At 39.1% G+C, this 21,810-nt stretch overlaps 1 protein-coding gene across 1 annotated transcript in view; it reads left to right on the top strand.

Annotated features, from left to right (window-relative positions):
- Ophn1 (oligophrenin 1) overlaps nt 1-21,810 on the top strand; it is a 353,532-nt gene that overhangs the window by 90,422 nt on the left and 241,300 nt on the right. Inside the window, exon 3 of the mRNA XM_052171168.1 lies at nt 6,935-7,030. Within this exon, the coding sequence (XP_052027128.1) occupies nt 6,935-7,030 (96 nt within the window). The remainder of the gene's footprint in view (nt 1-6,934; nt 7,031-21,810) is intronic.

Here is a 21,810-nt window from a genome sequence, read left to right as displayed (position 1 = left end):
TCCCTCTTGGCCTCTGAGAGAATGGGGCCTCCCGGGTATGGCACTCTTACTTTAGGTTTGTGAATTTTTTTTTTTAATTTTTTTGGTTGTTGTTAATGTTTTCCCTAATTCTAACATGGGTTTCTTCTCCTTCCTCTCTTTCCATTATTTGTAGATTTCATCTATTCATAGTGTCCCAAATTTCCTGATGTTTTGTTTCTGAATATGTTTAGATTTACTATTTTCTTTGACTGACATATACATTTCTTTTATCACATCTTTAGTGCCAGAGATTTTCATTTTTATCGCTTGTATTCTGTTGATGAGACTTACCTCTGAGGTCTTTGTTTGAATTCGTAAAATTTTCAGTCCCAGTTTTATATCGGTTGGAATTTTCTTTAGTGTTTCTATTTCTACTTTGTTGTCTTGAGCTGGTTTCATCATTTCCTTCTTTTGCTTGTTTGTGTTTTCACAAACTTCCTTAATGGAGTTTTTCATATCTTCTTTAAGGACGTTGAACATATTCATAGTAGCTATTATGAAGTTTTTGTCTTGTGCTTTAACTGTATTGCACTTCCCAGGGCCTGTTGTAGTGTGGTGCTGGGTTTTGGGGTGCTCATGATTGTGTTTTTGTGCTGGTATCTAGGCATCTGGGTTTGAGATGATTGTGATTCTTGGTGTTGATATGTGGTTTTCGTTGGGTAGGTGTTAAGTTCCTTGGTTTCTGTTGCCCTCTGGATCTTGGGAAAGCATAGGGGCTGTGGCTTGCCTGGTAGGGATTGCTTCTGAGTCCTTTTAAGGTGTGGCCTTTAATGGTCCCAGATAGAATGTGTTTCTATGTATTGGGTACTGGCAGGAAGGAATGCAGATGGACTTGAAATGGGGCTGGGACTGAGAGAGGCCTTGAGACTAGGTAGAATCCCCATGGGTTGGAGTCTGCTCCAGGACTGAGTATGAGATGGGGGGGGTGTGGTGGGTGGGTGCATCGATTTCAAATGGAGGAGGGCAAGGCTCAGTTCCTATTACTAATCTGCCAGCTCACAATCAACTGTAACTACCTTTCCAGGGGTTCTGATAGCTTATCCTCAACAGAATGTAGGCAGGCAAAATATTCACATGCATAAAATAAAAATGAGATCTTTTGAAAGTATTTCAAGATAATAAAACTTGTCTGTTCATAAAGTTAAATCATTTCTTACTCTCCAGTGTTTGATGCTAGTGTTCACTGTTTGCTTATTTATTGACATTTTAGATTTAGAAATTCTGTAAAGTGGGTATTCTTCTTTTGTGAACCTACCGAAGTCAGTGGGATGTTAGTTCACTAGCCATCTAATGTTTGGGCAACAATTTCATTAAATAATTTGAATTAATATGCTTCCAGATGTTTGCTGCAACATGCCGTATGTGCTCTTGGATATGTCTTTAGTGCTCAGCCAGGCAGTTTCTATTGGCGTGTGCATGGTTAGTCAGTCATAGATGATCAGGGTCCCCTCAAGTCTATCTTGGGCATTCACACATGTGTCCATTTGAATGCAAAAAAATCTTTCTATATTTCATAGTAATAGCTTGGGGCTTTTCAAAGCAATCTGTGAGCATGCAATTTTCTACTCTGTTATTCTCCATTTTTTAAACCAAATATTTTGATCACACTCTTACTAAGCCAATTTGCTAAGCTGCTTCATGCTGCTACAATTTAACATAATTGTGGCTGATTGGTTTTTGGCACTACTCACACTGTCTTTTAGGCAGAATTAGCTTCAAGTCAGGCAATGAAGCTCTCAGGAGCCATCAAACTGGATAAATAGAGAAAACATCTTAGAGTTAGGACTTTAAAACTTCTAGGCCTATTTTGCTCCCCACTTTAGTGGCTTCCAAGCTATTGGTTCAGACAGTTACAGCAGTTGTGATGCTATTGTTTCCAGTATTGCTGCAAAATGGGAAGACAGTGCATTTCTTAGCATACATTTTGTGTGTACTACAAAGGAGATTCCTTTTCTTTTTCCTGGAATAAATGATGCTCAAGTTAGGTCTTTAGTTGTGTAGTTGCAAAAAGATATGGTAAGAAATGAGCCAGCAAAGAGAAATGAGAGGCCAAAGACTCAGTTTGTCCTCAAACAATGAGACTACATTTTTTATTAGTCTAAGAGGCTGGTAACTCCCAAACCTCCTGGGAACGGGAGAGTGTGCCCACCATGCAGGTTCTGAGAATCAGATTTTATAGTTGAGAGTGGTAAGCAGGGAGAGTCCCCTTTGCCAAGCCCAGAAGCTGCTCTTGGTATAAACTGAATTTTGAAACTGCGGGGGGGGGGGGGGGGGGGGGGTGGAGTCAGATTGTCTGGTTTTGCAACCTTCAAGCTCCAGGGCATGCAATGGGGGTTGGCTGCTTTCTCCAACTTCATAGGGGCAAATCTCTTGAGAACTTTGGCCTGTTTTTATGGACATATTTTTGGGGAGAGGATTTTCTTTATTCCAGACCCTGCAAATGTAAAAATTAGAGGGAGTAATTTTCTGTCTGGCTACTTCTCGATGGTGGAGTGGGTATAGTTTTGGAGCTTGGAGTGACTACAGAAGAAATATTATTTTTATTTTGTTCTTTGTGAGTAATGGCAGTAATTTGATCCAGGAAGAACTTTTGTAAAATGTTAAAAAGACAGGGTAAAGCATAGGAGTTAGTAAGGGGGGTTGAGTGTGGGGGGGGGGATCCAGGATGAGGAGCTTGTTGATTTTTCCGAGCCTGGTTCCTAAGTCTTTAGACACTATCTTAAACTAGCCTAGATTTGTTGGTATAGAAGCAGCACTGTCTGTGGAGGAAGGCAGAGTTTGCTCCCTTGATAGCAATCAGATCCAGCCCTCTTCAATTTTGGAGTATTACTTTGGCCAAAGAATCTAGTTGATCCCTAATGGTGTCAAGCTGATCTGAAATTTCTGTAAGGCTTTCTGAGAGCTGGTTAGACAGAGAGGATAACTGATGCAGAGAAACCTACACTCTTACTGTTCCTAGTCTAAGTCCTGAATGCCCAGAGTGGCAAGAAGAGTGATGAGTTGGACAGCACATTTGACAACTGATATTGATGTCAAGGAAAAGTGGAAAGGGGATTTTAGCAGCCGACAGATAACAGCCAATTTAGCTGTTACGAGTAGAGAGGATGGTGGCCATGTATATGAAAGGATTTTCCTAGAGCAGGAAAGTCATATATTTCTCCTTATCCTCTGCAATACTGGGAACCAGAAGAAGACTCAGTCATGTGGAAAATGAGAAAGACCAGTTAGGTGTATAGTGCCAGGAGGGCCATCTGGGATGAAGTGGTTCAAAAGTCACCAAAGGTGGCTATGGCAAGGTTGCATTGGTAAAGCTGGAGAAAACTGACAAGATTGGAAGGGGGCGTCTATGAATACATTAGGGGGCTTTGTGAAAGTTCCTAGGGCAAATGATGGGGAGGAGTGAGTTTTACAAAATTTTGCCAAAAGATAAGCATTATTTCCCATTGAGAAAGCCCTCCCTACTCTTTCAAGGGTCCCCCAGTATCTTTAAAGCAGGACATGGAATGACTGGTTAGCAATTTTGGGTAAGCAAAGATATACCCAGCAAGGGGACAGAGGGGGTACTCTGGAGCCCAAAAACTCCAGTCTCTTCTCTGGTCCTATTTTTATTTTGAGAGAGGGTCTCACTGTGTTGTAGCCTTGGCTGACCTCAAACTTTCTCTGTAGACAATGCTAGCCTTGAACTCAAAGATCTGTCTGGCTCTGCCTCTTGAGTGCAGGGAATAAAGGCATGTGCTACTACATTTAGCCAGGGCTAGGTCTTTCTTCTCTAATTTAGGGTGGATCACTTTGAACAAAGCCAGGGTAACTGATTGGCCTGCAGCTGTGGCATCCATTTGGCCTTGAGTTCATCAGCCTGTCAATCAGCAGCAGGGTACCCTACTTGCAGGAGGAAAATCCACTAGGCCTTTGCTTTAATTCAGTAGGCTTTTGTCTCAGTCAGGTATCTTAAAAGTTCACCATTTTTATTACCTAGTCATGGCCCCCTTTCCTATCTGAGTGCCTATCATAGAATCTGTCTAACTCCTAGTCGCTTAATACCACCTCTCAGAGGTCACTCTAACTGTTGTTAGGGGTTTTGGGGTGTAGACCATTCTAATTTCTTCCAAGCTGTTAAAGCCGGGTGATGTAGAGGGAGCAGCAGTTAGAGTCCCTCAGAGGAAAGTTTATGTAATAGGTCATGCATGATTAAACCTAAGAGATGGCAAAGATACAGACATAAGACAGCCGTGAGATGACGAGTGAGGGAGTATCTGTAGCATACAAAGAGCCAGACTGTTCGTACTACTATAATGTTTGCTTAGATCTTAGTTAAAATATCTGGGAAAATTTCCCCATTTTTCTAGGACGACAACAGAGAAGAAAAGCATATAAAAACCATTGGCAGACTTTGTCATAGACATTAGCAAGGCTGATTATTATTATTATTTGGTCACCATTGCCCATTACAAGATGTAAGACTATTAGTTTGGCTCAAGAGCTTGAGGCATCTTTTATTGGCAGACATAAGTTCAGAAGTCAGACACTTGATCTCCTTTATTTTATAATCTTGTAGTGAAAATTAAGAGATAAAGTTAATAAGGAAAATTCCTTGACATCATGATTAGCATATATTTTCTTTCGTAAAGTGAAATGCAATTATGCAGCTTGCTGACCTGAGCTTGTATACCTGAGCTCTACAGAAAGATAAATAGCAGTATAATCAGCAGCTTTTTGTTATATCAGACTCCTGTGTAGCAAACAATCACTTGGAAGAATTGTAAGAGAAGTCAAAGTCAACATCTAATTGACAACTTGAAGGAGAAATGGAATTCCGTTAGGCTTTTTTTGGGTAATAGGATTATACAGCAATGTTCCAAGGATTAGGATGTACAAGGCCATATTGAAGTTATGAGAATCAGTAGTGAGAAATAATGATGTCTGAGGAATATAACCTTTGGATTGTTAAAAAATCAAAATGACAGCTTTAATCCTGGTTATTCTTTTCTGCTGTGTGTTTTAGGTGATGTAGGTTGTGAAAATTATTACATCTTTTTAATTGTTAAGGTAAGTGGCGTCCACTGGTCCTCAGGGGTCACTTGGGATGGCATGAAACCTCTGGCTCCTGCAGTCCTTTTATTTTTAACCAATTAGTCTACCTATGTCAGGATAAAACAAGGCCTTACTTGACCATTGTTTTACTTGGAGACATGAAGGAAATTTCGTTGACTCATCCCATGGGTAAACACCAATCCCTGACACTACTTATGATACTCTGTTATGCTTACTAAAGACAGGAGTCTAGCATGCCTGTCCTCTGAGAAGCTCTGCCAAGCAGCTGACTCAGGTGCAGATACCCACAGAGAAACAGTGGATGGAGCTTGGGGACTTTTATTAAAGAGTAGGGGGAAGGATTGTGGGCCTGGAAGAGGATAGGAACTCCATAGGAAGACCATCAGTCAACTAACTTGGACCCTTTGGGGCTCTCAGAAACTGAACCTGATTCTGCCTTGGCCATAGCAGCTGCCCACTGACAACAGCTTGTCCACCCCCTGCCCACTTATCATTGTGAGTCCCTCCCGGTTGGGATCTGTGTTTTCCCACTATCCATTCCTGGGCCACTGTAAGTCTCACATAGGTTAATAGGTCAATGTTGTGAGCACGTGACTAGGAAGCCTCAGTGAATCAGTGACTATGGCATGTAAAACTTGCCCCGAAAAGGAAATCAGAACCTAAAAGGTAAAAAAAAAAAAAAAAAAAGTTTTGTAGTTCTGGTGTTACCTCCTTAGTCCACTATAAATGGGGGTGCAGCAAGAGACAGTGTTGCAACCCTTATCTTTGTTTACATTAGCTTAAAAACAACCTCCAAGGCTCATTTAGCCCACATGTTCATAGAAGTGAAGAAGGAGCGTGTGGAAGAAGATGAAACCAGGGAGTAAGGAAAGAGTTTGAGTTTTTCCTCCAAGATGCCCCAGTGCAGCTTATTTGGAGAGACAATTGCCCTCATAATTCCAAGTGTGTGTGGATTCCCTATGTATTAAATTGAAATATCTGATTTAGTAGATCTAGAGTGGGGCGTGGCCACACATACTTTCTTCAAGCTCCCCGGGGGATGATATTGTGACAGATCTGATTTCCTCTTGGAGTAGCAAATGTCAAGAGGCTTGCTGAACCTCTTGTTGAAGGTAACTGTTTAAAAGTTGGCCTAAGTAATTTCTCTGAAGTCTACATTAATGAGATTTACTTTTTTGTGATTTAAATGTTTTGCCATCATTGAATACTTACAAATGCAAATTAAAAGTCATTGATAAAATCAAAGCATTTATCTGGTTATGTAATCACACTGATTTTTTAAAAAAATTTATTGGTTTTTTTTTTGGGGGGGGGGGTTGAGCCCTTCATAAATACACTGTGAATTCTTCTCAACGGTATCCTATTTCAAGCCTCCATCTGGGTGTGTAAAATACCCAGGTAGTATTTATGTTGTCATGGAATGGGCAGTGCAGAAGCTGGTAGGTCACCTGATTTCTAGATCCAGTTTTCTTATGTAAGTCTTGAATTCTGAGATCCACACGTATAAAATAGAGCTAATTGGTTTTTTTTTTGTAGGGTGGTTGTTGATATTGTTGTATGCAAGATAAGAAAACATTGGCATGTGCATAATAGAGAGTTCAATTAAGTAGTTTTAAGTCAAAGAGAAGGGGGATTGGTGATGAAAATACACTGCTAAAATATTCAAGACTCCTTTAAATGGCTGTTTCGTTTGTTCAGACTGTCTTTTGAAACTACTGATTCAAATCCCTTAACCTCCTTGGGTAGCTGCTGCTGCTTGTGTGATGTCTCGGGGTGTTTCCCCTGTGGGCTATAGCTGAGAGGACAGACTAGCTGAGAGGATAGCAGTGCTGACCATGTCTACTGTCCTCTTCCTTTGCAGATTACTCTTCTGCGGTTCAGAAATTTTCCCAGACACTCCAGTCATTTCAATTTGATTTCATTGGAGATACGCTGACCGATGATGAAATTAATATTGGTAAGTCTTCAGGAGCATGTGGCCATACCAGTCTTAGAAGCTCTCAGTCCCCACCTAACTTCCTTCCATTCTGGATACAAAATCAGCATAGGGATCTATCTCTGCATCCCTTCTGGTCTAATGAAAGGTCCTGGGAGACTGCTTAAGAATGTTAAGAAAACATCCCATATATTCTCATATCCCTCATCATACAGAAGCATTGAAGACAGTTCCTGAACCGCCACTGACCATTGGTTGTACTGAAGGGAGACTTTCCTTTAAATCATCTAATAAGTTAACCATGTTATGTTGGACTTCTTTCACTCTCATTCTTCTGCAAAATAGGGTTAATCTCTCTCTGGAAGTCATTGCAGAGGAGGCTGAACAGTGGAAGTAGAAGGACCTTTGTGCTTATTTTTATTCTGATGAAAGTAAGAACCAGCAAACTATGGTTCTTGTGCCAAATGCATTTCCCTATCTCTTTTTGTATCTAAGTGTTATTGGAACCTAGGCAAATTTTATCTAGTGGATGTTTTGTTTGTCAGAGCATCTTTTGTTAGTAATAGTGACCAGTAGCCCTGAAAATGTAAGATATTTACTTTACTTTCTGACTAGATTGAAAGAGTTTGTTGGCTCTTGAGTTAAGTTTGGTATAAAGTGTCAAGTTGGCCATGGTGGTGCATGCTTCTAATTCCAGCATCAAGGACAGAGGCACATGAAGCTCTTTTATTCAGTGCAAGTTTGTTCTATATAGTGAGCTTAAGGCCAGCCAAGGCTACATAGTGACACTCTGTATTTATAAAAAAAAAAGGAGTATGAGGACAGTAAATTAAACATGTTATGAGTGCTATACTGTTATTGAAAATATGTGATGTATGCTGTTACACTTATAATCTCCAGGATTAAAACACAAAACATTATTATAAAATCTCACTGCAGCTAATTTGAGTGATGTATTAATACATAAAGGATGCAATTACTGATGATATTATTCATGTATAGTTAGCAGCATAGTGGGCATACTGGTATATTAACTTTTGAATATTTTCTTATATACTTCCATTTTCTTTAAATTTTTGTTCTTTTTCTTTTCTTGAGACAAAGTCTTGCTGCGTGTCTCAGGCTGGCAGTGAACTTGTTAAAAGGTTTATTTTATTTTTACTTACATATTTAGATATTTCCATATGTCTGTATATAGATATGGGTGTAAGTACAGTGCTCTGAGAGGCCAGAGAGCCAGAATTGCCTGCAACTGCAGGCCATTGTGAGCATTTCTGACACAGGTTCTGGAGTCTTTTGCAAGAATAGTATGTGGTCTTCATAACTGCTAAGCCATCAATCACCCTTTCTAGTCCTTGGCCTTTAACCCTTATTGTTCTATTTCATCTTCATAAGTGCTAGGATTACAGGCATATATAACCGTGACTGGCTCATATATCCATTTTTTTTTTTTTGCATGGAAATGACTTCATATAAAATTTAACCTGAGCATACAGCTCTGTTGGTAGAGTACTTGTCATGTATGCAAGAAACTCCAGATTTGATTTCCAGTACTGCATGTGGCTGTACACACCTATAATCTCAGCATTTATGAGGCAGGAGTGGGAATAGCAGAAGTTCAGATCGATCCTTGGCTGCGCACCAACTTTGAATCCAGCCTGGGCTGTATAGCTCCTGTCTCCAATAGTAACATTTTATATTCTTTTTTACTTAAAATTTTATATAAGAAAATTTCCATAGTGTTTCAATTTCTTCCTAAGTTTTGCAAGACAGCAAGGACATTGTTTCATTAACTGCTATTTCCTTAACACACAAAAGAATGCTAGGCAAATAGTAGCTGCTGAACCTATGTTTACTAAATGATAATAGATATCCTTACTATCATATTTCATTTACATGGATTTTTGATGTAGTTATAGTTTATTTTCTATTTAGCTAGTTTTGAGGATTCACCTGTTTTATAGTTTTTACTATTTTAAATAGTGTTATAGAAACCATAGTGTTAATAACATTGGCGTATTTTCATTAAATGTCATTTTGTACCTTGTGAGGTAAATGCTTATATTTGAGTTGTTTCCACTATGTTTGGATTTCATTCTACTTCTGTAGGTCTGTCTTGCTCTAAGAGCATGACTTACAAACCTTATCACTAGCTTTGGTGATAAACAGCCTACATTTGACTTGCAGATCTGGAGCTTATTTGGTGCAGTACTTGGGCAACCAATCTCACCTTTTTGAATGTTATTTTTTTCGTCTGTAAAATGGGCATATGAGTTACTTTTTTTTATTACTGCGACCAAGTTAAGTAAAGCAGGGCTTACTTTGGCTCAGTGTTTGAGGGCATACAGTCTTTGTGGCAGGGGGCAATAGTAATAGTCACATTGCACCAATAATCAGGCAGTGGGGGTGGGGAAAGAGGAGAGAATGCGGCTGTTTAGTCATTGGTTTTTCAAAACCTACTTTTAGCAAGGGTTTTAAATGATTTACCCTCCTGTCTAGTGGAAAAGAAAGGTTAATAGGACATAGGGGGAATAGACCTGTTTAGAAATAGTTCTTCAAGGTGAATCCCATTTTCTTGGTCAGGATATCAGCAGTTTGGTCTACTAGAAAACCACTACACCCAAATCAACAGCTGTAGTTCAGTCCATTCAGCAAACAGCACACATGAAGCAACAGAGGCAGCTAGATCCAAAATAAACTGTGATGCTTGAGTCTGTGGAAGTGGCAAAAGTTGCTGTAATATGAGAAGTTCTTTGTTGAATTACTCTCTATGAAGTCACAGCTAGTGAAGGTCAACAATACACTCCAAGAGGAATCAAAGCCTTGTCCCATTATTTGTGCTCATATTTATATTCTTTCTAAACATCATGTGTCCTTTCATGCGTTTGCTTCAGCAAAACATCCTTTCATCTGTGTCTGCTTCAGCAAAACATCCTTTCACCTGTGTCTGCTTCAGCAAAACATCCTTTCACCTGTGTCTGCTTCAGCAAAACATCCTTTTATCTGTCTGCCCCAGCAAAACATGGTTTCCAAAGAAGCCAGAAATTTCCACTTCACTGGTGCACATTTGGCTTTCCGCATTCCTCATTTTTATTTAGGCCAGGACCCTGGATCACTTGATGTTGCTGTACATTGTTGGAGTGGGGCTTCTATCCTCAGGTGAACCCCTTTGGAAACTCAGTCAAGTCCAGATATGCCCATTAAGGCAATTCTAATTCCTATCAAGTTGATGATGAAGATGACAGTTAGGATGAGATATTTGAAGAAAGATGTGCGCAGAGCCTAAATAAATGTTAACAATGAAAAATATTGTTATATCAAAATCTGATTTATTTTTTTCTATTTTTTAAATACTTGGATGAATGTGACATGTAATTCTTTTCTGTTAGGATGACCTGACATTGTATCCATTAACCACAACACCAATGAACAGAACTGAGAATTGTCCACTATCACTGTTTCTGTCCTTACTTTTCTGAACATCACCATAAATGTTAACTAATGCTGTGTAAGAAAAAGCATGTACACCTAGCATGACTTACAAGCAAAAAAAAAAAAAAAAAAAAAAAAAAAAAAAAAAAAAAGGACTTCCTGGCACTGCCATATTCCTGTGGCCATCTGTGGTCTCCTTGATAGCTTTGGGCTATGTGACATCTTGATGTATGATTTATGATAGCTCTTTCACTTAGCTACTATTTGCCTGGCAACTCCAGAAACTCCTAGATACCATTTGACTATTGCTGTAGCAGATATGCCCAGCTTTTATTATATTGTTATTCAACATTGTCATCTATAAAATGTACAATTGAATTGAAAAAAATTTAGCAATTACACAATTTTGCATTTGGTCTTGATTCACAGCTATCCTGGGAGTACTTATAAGCCTGTAGAACATGAGTTGGACATATCTACAGAGATGATGACTAGAGAATTAAAGATCATTAAAGGAGACAGGAGACTGATTTTGAGAATTCATTGGCTTGTTGTAGCCACTGGGTATTTTTTTTTTTTTTGCATTTGTCATTTTTTTTTCTTTTTTCTATTAGATATTTTCTTTATTTAATTTCAAATGTTATCCCCTTTCCTTGTTTTCCCTCAAAAATCCCCCTATTCCATCCCCTTTCCCCCTGCTTTCCAACCCACCCACTCCCACCTCCCTGACCTGGCATTCCCCTACACTGGGGCATTGAGCCTTCACAGGACCAAGGGCCTCTCTTCTCATTGATGTCCAACAATGCCATCCTCTGCTACATATGCAGCTGGAGCCATGGGTCCCTCTCTATGTGTACTCTTTGGTTGATGGTTTAGTCCCTGGGAGCTCTGGGGGGTACTGGTTGGTTCATGTTGTTGTTCCTCCTATGGTGCTGCAAATGAGGGGGGAAGTGTCAGTGGTTCAGCATTTGAGACTGATGCAGTTTGATGGTTTTGATACAAAAGTCTTTGGGTCGTACTGGAAGTCTATTTTGGGAAAGGAACTTGCTCCAGAAGCTGATATAGCAATGTGTGCTACGTCCTACTGGCCTTGAGTTCTACATCCTCTGTTTCACTAGAAAAATTTGTATAAGTCCAGTTAGGATGGAATACAGAGTTAGAATGTTCGATTTTTACATTGAATATGCAGAGGGCCCAATTTCCAATAATGGGCTTTTGAAAGGTAGCTAAGTACATTTGCTATAGAAGGTGTTGTGGTTTAACTGAGCATGGGTCATGTATTTGAATGCTTGGTTCCTGTGTTTGAGAAAGAGTTGGAAATGTTGCTTTGTTGGAGGTGTGTCACTTGGAGGCTGAATTTGAGGATTCAAAAGCCTACCATTGCCAATTGCCAGTTAGTTCTCTGTCTTTGTCTTTCTGTCTGCCTTCCTCCTTTCCTTCCTCCTCTCTCATACTTGTAGTCAGACATAAGCTCCCAGCCACTGCTTCTGTACTGTGTCTGCTTCTTCACTGTCATGTTCCCCATCATGATGGTCATGGACAGACCCTCTGAAATTGTAAGCCCCAATTAGACACTTTCTTCTATAAGTTGCCTAGGTCATGGTGTCTTATCACAGTGATAGAAAAGTAACTAGGGTGTCACGACCACCCTCGCCAGCAAGGAATGACGCAATGCAGGAAGATCTTCTTCAAGCAGTTTATTCCCAGGGTGATTAAAAAAACACAGACACAGGCCATTCTCCAAGGAGGATGCCCTCCCCCCTTACTGAGAGACCAGCAATATATATACTAGAGAGCCGGGGAAGGGAACAGGAAAAAATCAATTATAGTCATAGGTCAGGCACCTGGGAAGTCCCTACCACACCGGGCAGGAAGGCAGGAATCAAGCTAAGCCAAGGGATGTTTTGCTCTCAAGAAACCTGTGCAAATAGCTCAGCTGGGGGCATTGAGCCAAGCTCTTTGGTTCCCAACACTAGGGCACTAAGAGCAATGGAAATGAGTCTAGAGCTCATAATGCCCAAGACTTCCCTGCAGTATCCCTTGGGTGTTCAGCTCTATGTATTACCCTGAACAGTCTGTGTTCCATAGGGAAAGGGGTAAGGCCAAATAAGGACATTTGTTTCTAGATGTTATTTCTAGAACTATTGAGTATATCTCATAAAGTTATGTGGAATAAGATAATCCATGCAGATTCTTGCATAGTGTATGTAACTTGGTTTCTAGAATAAGACATTTGACCATTCATTTTGTATTGGCCTTTTCTTGGCTATCATAGCTCATAAAATATTTTAGTCGCTTTTTTAATTGCTGTGACAAAACACCTGACAAGAAGCTGAGAGGAGGAAGGCTTAGTCTGTCACCATTTGACAGTCCAGTTCATCATGGTGGAGGTGGAATGAATGATAGCAAGCACTGGAGGCACTTGCTCTTATTGTATCCACAGGAAGCAGAGGGAAATGAACATGGGTACAGAGTTCCAGTTCTCCTTTTTTATCAAGTCTAGGACCCAAGCCCATGCAATGGTGATGCCAGTGTTTAGAGTGGGTCTTCCCATTCAGTTTTTCTAATCTAAATAATCCCTCACAGATATGCTTAGAGACTAACCTAATCTAGGTAATGCTTTCCAAGTATGTTCTGAAGCTTCTCTCTTGCATTTTTCTCATCTGTATGAGATCTGTAAAATCGAACATATTAGCCATCAGAGAAGCCAAGGTTTTTTGAGTCTTGTGGCTGTCTCACATTTGAGTTTGGTTTCTGAGCTGTGGGATGTTAGCAATGGGACTTGAACATGTTGAGCATCTGTGATTCTCTTCTGTGAACTATAGAGTATAATATATCTCATAAGGTTATGTGGAATAAATTAATCCATGCAGATCAGAGTATATGCAAATCGTTTAGCTTGGTGCCTGTTATGTAGTTTCTGGTCAATAACTGTGAGCTCTTAATCATCCTGCTAGGAATTTTGGAGAATCTAATGTGTGGAAAAGTATATTGGCTTAGAATTGTATTTCCCAAATAACAAGGAATCTATAGATTCATACAAACATCAGTGCTGCCTGGCACCTGAAATACTATCTGGCTTGTTTATTTCTAACGTAGCTCTGCATTGGAATCATTTGGGAATCTTATAGTCTCACTGTCCTAGTCCAAAAGAATAAAAACCTTGGTTGTAGTACTCTGGGCTCTGATTTCCACAGTAATGATAATATCAGTAGGCATGCAGAGTCCCATGACAAGCTTCGGGCTCTTTTAAACTGTGCTTTCTTGGTTCTTTAGTGTCTTCCATCCACACAAGTTCAAAGCAAACAGCTACTTACACTGCAAATCCATAGGACAACAACAATAGACGTGCTAACATTGATGGAGTAAAGAAAATATATATTTCTATCCTTTGAAATTTTCATACATGCACAACAATGTATTTTGATGATATTTACCTTGTACTGTTCACCCTAGCTGCTTCTAAGTCCTCACTCCTCTTCTCCCCTGTGATTTAGTTTTTAATGGATGCTATCCAAAAGAGAAAAAGAAAATGAATGAAATAAAAAGATTACTGGATCTTTAAATCTTATAGAAGTTACTTTACAGGAGAAGGTCTTTCAACTATTCAGGGACATGTGACAATAGCTATCTACCTCTGTACTTTTGATCAGAAGCAGCACATATTAGAGCATACATACCTTCACCTAAATTAAGGTCCATTTGCTCACTGGAGCTCCTCTCTGAGATGTAAGCTAAGTACTATTGCTTAAGACACTATGTACTTTAGACAAAGGGCCCAGGTGCTTTGAGCTGGAACTAACCAGAAAGCCTTACTAAAGTCATGGTAGCATAAGGTTAGTGAAATGGTGGGTCTTAGAGTTGAACCTACAGTCACTGCTTTACTAAATAATCATTATCTCCAACTGTGAGGCTGAGAAATCTATAAGTCCTGTAGAACACTTAAAAAAAAAAGAATATAAAAACTGTCTTCAAATGTGTATATATATATATATATATATATATATATATATATATATATATGATCCTTCTATTTTTTTTTCATTCAATCCTCAATAATTTGGAGACATAAGCATTTTTGCCAACTTTTTGAGGAAGCCACCAAGTACGTTGGCCAAGGGTGCTTAGAAGCTTGATGGCACATCTATCTGTTTGTTCATTCCATCTCATCGTGTATGATTGCTTGATGAAGATGTAAAAATATGTAATTTGCAAAGCTTCTCTGGTGATAGTTTAAGTGGTTTACATAGCTTATCTTTCACACTAATTCAAACTTCTCCTGAAAAGACGTAGATAATTGTTCAAATGCTAAAACAACATTGTCTTCTTCATTTTCACACAGTTCACGCAAGGAGACACTATAAATAGAAAAATACATTAAAATATACATATATTCAACTAAGTCACATTGAATATTAGAAAATAGCCTGTCCTGTAAAATTATGAGGTAGTATTAGCTAAGTTATGAATATTAGAAAATAGCCTGTCCTGTAAAATTATGAGGTAGTATTAGCAAATTATAAAAAACAAAGTTATTAATAAAATAATACCCAAAAATTAAATAAGAAAATAAGACAACGTGTACATTTGAAGACAGTTTTTATATTCCATGAGACCCAATCAAATATTGCATTTTACATATTTTCACTGCTAATATATGTAAAAATATTTTTGAAGATGGGAAAATTGATTGTGGTATCCTGAAAGTGTAATATAATCTACCCAATCAACATAAAGGGATCTCACTGCTTAGAGAGCTAGCCATTGAAATCTTGATAAATAAGCTACTTGTAAAAAAAATGAATGTTTGTGATGCTTTAAAGAAAACATGTAGCTAATGTTTTTCTTTGTTTTAATTGTATATAAATGACTGTTGAAATAATGATGTCATTCGTTTCATTTGTTTGAAATAATATTCCACTATTAATCCACTTGCACACTGCCATTCATTCAATATAATTATTTGGATGGGATCATTCTCTAATTGAGTTTTTAGCCTCAATACTTAGCACTAGAATTTTAAGCTCTCAACATGAACTTACAGTGGTTGAACTTCAAAAGATGTGATTTTTCTACCAGTCAGGTATCTCACCGAATGATGGGTATTTTTGTTTGTTTGTTTTTGTTTTGTTTTTTTTGTTGGTACTATAAATAGACTATAGTGGCTTAAAAACAGTCATGGTACATTTATTCCTGAAGCAGAAAAATTCCAGTTGTTGGAAATGACAGACCATTTCATGATTCATGTTAGAAATCTCTATGTTGTTGTTTTTGGTGGGGGGTACAGTTTAAATTGTTTCCAATCTTCTTGTTGTTTTGGGGGACAGGGCTTCTGTATGTAGTCTTGGCTGTGCTGGAACTCTCCTCTGTAGACAGGGCTGGCCTGGAACTCAGAGATCCATTTGCCTCTGTCTTCTAAGGGCTGGGATTAAAGGCCTGCACTACCAAAAAAAAAAAAAAAAGAAAGAAAGAAAGAAAGAAAGAAAGAAAGAAAGAAACAGCTAATATGGGAGAAATGTGACAGCAAGTTTTATGCCCAGGGAAAAAACCCCTCAGGTTCATCTAGAAAAGATCTAAGAGTGTATGTTTATAATACATGCTGATCTTTGGCTGAAAGATTACTTGCAACAATAAATAATAATTAGCAATAAAAAAGAGAGGAAGAGAATCTGAAGGCAAAAAGGAAAGAAAAATAATGAAGAAGTAAAATAGAAAATTTAGAGATCAACGACATATCTCTAATCATGGCACCTGTGAGAGAGAGAGAGACAGAAAGAAGTTTAAGGTTATTCTTGTCTACATAGCTGTTTTGAGGCTAGTCTGTAGTATATATTCTATTTCAAAAAACAAAGAGACAGATACACAGAGAGACACAGAGGGAGACACATAGAGACACAGAGAGAGACACACACAGAGAGACAGAGACACAGGCACAGAGACACAGAGAGACACAGAGACACAGAGACAGAGACAGAGACAGAAAGACAGACAGAGACAGAGACACAGAAACAGACAGAGACACAGAGAGACAGAGACAGAGACAAGGAGACAGAAAGAGATGGAGAGAGACAGAGGCGGACAGCAAGGGAGACAGAGACAGAAAGAGACAGAGAGAGACAGAGACAGAAAGAGATAGAGAGAGACAGAGACAGAGAGACAGACAGAGACAGAGAGACAGACAGAGACAGAAAGAGATAGAGAGAGACAGAGACAGATGGAGAGAGACAGACAGAGACAGAGAGACAGACAGAGACAGAAAGATATAGAGAGAAACAGAGACAGAGAGATGGAGAGAGACAGAGAGAGACCGAGAGAGACAGAGACAGAGAGACAGACAGAGACAGAAAGAGATAGAGAGAGACAGAGACAGATGGAGAGAGACAGACAGAGACAGAGAGACAGACAGAGACAGAAAGATATAGAGAGAAACAGAGACAGAGAGATGGAGAGAGACAGAGAGAGACCGAGAGAGACAGAGACAGAGATGGACACAGGGGCAGACAGAGACAGGGACAGAAACAGGGACAGATGACAGAGAAACAGAGACACAGAGACAGAGACACAGAGGGAGACAGAGACAAAGAGAGACAGAGACACAGAGGGAGACAGAGACAAAGAGAGACAGAGAGACATGTTGCAAGTCCTGTTAAAGCTACATTGACCAGTTCTTCCAGTTCCTCCATTAGATCTGTAGAACTGCTTACGCTTTTTTATCCATTTGGAAAGCAAGTCTAAAAATAACCCAGAGTAACCCAGACCACAAGAGGAAAAGCTTTTAGAGCTTTTTTTTTTTTTTTGTAAAAAGATAGGTTTTTACACAGTGAAGACAAGCTTTGAAACTCACTGTAGCTGATTAGCATGATGCTTTTGCCTCCGCCCAAATGCGGAGATGACCCCTCTTCACCACCTATTTTGGTGGTGAATAGATGACCTTATTTTTTTCTTCTTAAACTGTAGGACCCCCTCATACCAGTCCATAAATTTCATATGTGGCTTAAATTTTTGCTACATTCCCTAGAGGAGCCATTGGGATGTTATATTTTTAAAACAATATATTTTAATTTTAAAAATTAAATGTTGAGGGGAATACTTGAGTGCCGGTACTCCAAGAGACCAGAAGAAGGTGGCCAACCCTTGAAACTGGAGTCCAGGGCAGTTGTTAGCTGAGCCACAATACATGGGGTAGGGGTGAGGGTGGGGGTGAGGGTGGGGGTTCTAAGAACTGAATTCCAGCCCTCTGAAAGAGCAGGAACTATTCTTAACTGATAAGCCACTCTCTCCTGGCCCCTGATTTTATTCTTGAAATGACATTTTCTCCAGTCTTCATCTTTTAAAAATGATGAGTGAGACTAGTGAGGATAGGCACAGCAGCTCTTCCCTTCTTCCCTTTTACCTTATCGACAAGATCCCACTATACCATCAAGGCTGGCCTCACTTTCACAATTCCCAGATTTTAGCATTCCAAGTGTTGAGATTGCAGGCATGACTCACTGTGTATAGCTTGTTGTGTTGGGATATTACCTTGGGGATTTCATTGCTGTGAAGAGACACCATGACCAAGGCAACTCTTTTTAAATTTTTTTGAAAAGCATGTTCTTTTATTGAAAGAGGAAGTTAAAAACTTTTTATGATAAAATTAAAGATTAACATGGAAAATATTTTTGATAAAAAAGAATATATATATATATATATAAAAGCATGCTAAAATTGACAGTTTTCATGGAGAATTAAAGAGTAAAGTGGTAGACATAAAAAACATTGCTAAATTAATTGAAAAAGGAAGTAAAACATTTTATGATAGAATTGAAGATTTATGTGGAAAACATTTCTGATAAAATTGTAGAAAAATGTAGAAAAACATGTTAAAATTGAAAATTATCATGGAAAATTTTATATAGATACAATAATGGTAGGCATAAAAGTATTACTAAGTTGATTGAAAGTGGAATTATAAACATTTTCTGATAAAGTTGAATATATACATGGAAAATATTTCTGATAAAATTCAAGAAATATATAGAAAAACATGTTAAAATTAAAGATTATCATGGAAATTATACAGATATAAAAAACTTTCTAAATTAATTGTAGGTGGAATTAAAAACATTTGTGAAAAAATCAGAGATTTACATGGAAAAATTTCTGATAAAATAGAAGAAATATATAGAAAAACATGTTAAAATTGAAGATTATCATGAAAAATAATGCAGATAAAATGGTAGACATAAAAACATTACTAAATTAATTGAAAGAGGAATTACAAACATTTTCTGATAAAATTGAAGATTTACATGAAAAATATTTCTGTTAGTCTGTGTCTTTTTATTGGGGAATTGAGTCCATTGATGTTAAGAGATATTATGGAATAGTGGTTGTTGATTCCTGTTATTTTTGATATTATTTTTATGTTTGTGTGGGTATCTTCTTTTGGGTTTGTTGGAAGAAGATTACTTTCTTGCTTTTTCTAGGGTGTAGTTTCCCTCCTTGTGTTGGCATTTTCCATTTATTATCCTTTGTGGGACTGGATTTGTGGGAAGATAGTGTGTGAATTTGGTTTTATCATGGAATATCTTGGTTTCTCCATCTATGGTGATTGAAAGTTTTGCTGGGTATAGTAGTCTTGGCTGGCATTTGTGTTCTCTTAGAGTCTGCATGAGCTCTACCCAGGATCTTCTAGCTTTCATGGTCTCTGGTGAGAAGTCTGGTGTGATTCTGATAGGTCTTCCTTTATATGTTACTTGGCCTTTTCCCCTTACTGCTTTTAATATTCTTTCTTTGTTTAGTGCATTTGGTGTTTTGATTATTATGTACCTGGAGGATTTTCTGTTCTGGTCCAGTCTGTTTGGAGTTCTGTAGGCTTCTTGTATGTTCATGGGCATCTCTTTCTTTAGGTTAGGGAAGTTTTCTTCTATAATTTTGTTGAAGATATTTACTGGCCCTTTAAGTCGTAAATCTTTGCTCTCTTCTATACCTATAATCCTTAGGTTTGGTGTTCTCACTGTGTCCTTGATTTCTTGGATGTTTTGGGTTCTAAGCTTTATGCATTTTGCATTTTTTTGATTGTTGAGTTAATGTTTTCTATGGTATCTTCAGCACCTGAGATTCTTTCTTCTATCTCTTATATTCTGTTGTTGATGACTCCTGAATTATTTCCAAGGTTTTCTGTCTCCAGAGATGTCTCACTTAGTGATTTCTTTATTGTTTCTATTTCTACTTTTATTTTTTTAAGGATTTATTTTTATTTGTTATATCTAAGTACACTGTAGCTGTCTTCAGACACACCAGAAGAGGGCATCAGATCTCATTACAGATGGTTGTGAGCCACCATGTGGTTGCTGGGATTTGAACTCAGGATCTTCAGAAGAACAGTCAGTGTTCTTACCCGCTGAGCCATCTCTCCAGCCCTCTATTTCCACTTTTAGATCTTGGATAGTTTTGTTCAGTTCCTTCACTTGATTGTGTTTTCCTGTAATTCTTTAAGGGATTTTTGTGTTTCCTCTTTAAGGTCTTATGCCTGTTGACCCATGTTCTCCTGTATTTCTTGAATGGATTTTTGTGTTTCCTCTTTAAGGGCTTTTACTGTTGACCCCTATTCTCCCGTATTTCTTTAAGGGAGTTATTTAAGTCCTTCTTGAAGCCCACTATCAGCATCATGAGATACGATTTTAAACCCAACTCTTGCTTTATCGGTGTGTTGGGGTATCTGGGACTTGCTGTGGTGGGAGGGCTGGGTTATGATGTTGCCATGTTGCCTTGGTTTCTGTTGGTAGGGCTCTGGTACTTGCCTTTTAACATCTAGTTATCTCTGGTGCTAGTTGGTATTGCTGTCTCTGGCTGGAGGTGTCCTTCCTCTGGGCCTGTAAGCCTGTGTCTGTATTCTTGGGAGACCAACTCTCCTGTGGCAGGGTCTGTGCACAGAAGGATGTGGAGCTGCCTGGCTCCCTGGTGCAAATGGCAGTGGAAAGTCTTCTGTCCCAGCTGCTCCACTGGTTGCATGCCCCGTGTGCACCTAGCCGGTCCCCTCCAGAGAGAAGGTGGAGATCTCACCTCCATGCTCAGAAGTGAAAGACCACTCTCTCCTGGCGGGATTTGCACAGAAGGATGTAGAGGGAACTCTTATAAAGGACAACATTTAATTCGGGCTGGCTTACAGGTTCTGAGATTTAGTCCAGTATCATCAAGGCAGAAGGAACATGGCAGCATCCAGGCAGGCATAGTGCAGGAGGAGTTTAGACTTGTAGTACATCTTGTACTGAAGGCAAACAGAAGAAGACTGTCCTCAGGCAGGTAGAAAGAGGGTCTCAAAGACCACTCCCACAGTGAAGTACTTTTTCCAATAAGGCCACACCTTTTCCAACAAAGCTATACCTCTTAACAGTGCCACTCTCTGGGCCAAGTGTATTCGAACCAACATAAACACACACACACACACACACATGCACACACACACAGAATTTTCTTTCCTTCTTTTTTTACATCCCAAATGCAGTTTCCATGTCTTTCACTCCCCCCAGTCTTTCCCACACCTCTCCATATCCCCATTCATTCTTCCTCCATTTCTCTTCAAAAAAGGGCAGGCCTCCCATGGATGTCAACCAAACATGGAATATCAAGTTACAGTAAGACTAGGTATCTCCTATTAAGGCTAGACTATGCAACCCAGTAGGAGGCAAAGAATCCATAAAGCAGGCAACAGAGTCAGAGATAACCCCTCCTCCCACTGTTAGGAGCCGTACAAGCAAGAAGACAAAGCTGTAACATCTATGCAGAAGTTGTAGGTCAGTCCTATGCAGGTTTCCTGGTTGTTAGTTCAGTTACTGTGAGCTCCTATGAGCCCAAGTTAGTTGATTCTGTAGGTTGTATTCATGTGGTATCTTTGACCCGCCCCTGGCTCCTACAATCCTTCTTCCCCTTCTTCTACAGGATTCCCCAAACTCCACCTAATGTTAGGCTGTGGGTATCTACATCCGTTTCCATCAGCTGCTAGAGAAAGCTTCTCTTATGACAATTGGGCTAGGTCCCAATCTATATCAGAAAATCATTAGGATTCATTTTCTATATTAGATCTCTGGGCTATCTCTGAGCAGCCTCTGGGTACTACTTCCCATCCCCCAAGGCAGTGTCAGGGGGTGGGTGGTGGAGAGAGTTCTGGAAGAGACAACTGCAATCTGGGAAGGGGGGAATCTCTGGTATAAGCTAGAAATTTAGTACAATGGAAACTCCTGGGAGTCTATGAGGGTGACTCTAGCTAAGACTCCTAGCAGTTGATGATAAAGAACTTGAATTGGCCATCTATAATCAGGCAAGAATTCCAGTGCAGCAATTGGGACACCAACCCAGAGTCATAAAACCTTTGCTCTACAATTTAT

The sequence above is a fragment of the Apodemus sylvaticus genome, chromosome X (assembly GCF_947179515.1).
Source record: "Apodemus sylvaticus chromosome X, mApoSyl1.1, whole genome shotgun sequence".
Taxonomy (NCBI): Eukaryota; Metazoa; Chordata; class Mammalia; order Rodentia; family Muridae; genus Apodemus; species Apodemus sylvaticus.
Note: the sequence above shows the minus strand (reverse complement) of the source record. Positions and strands in the feature narration are given on the sequence as shown.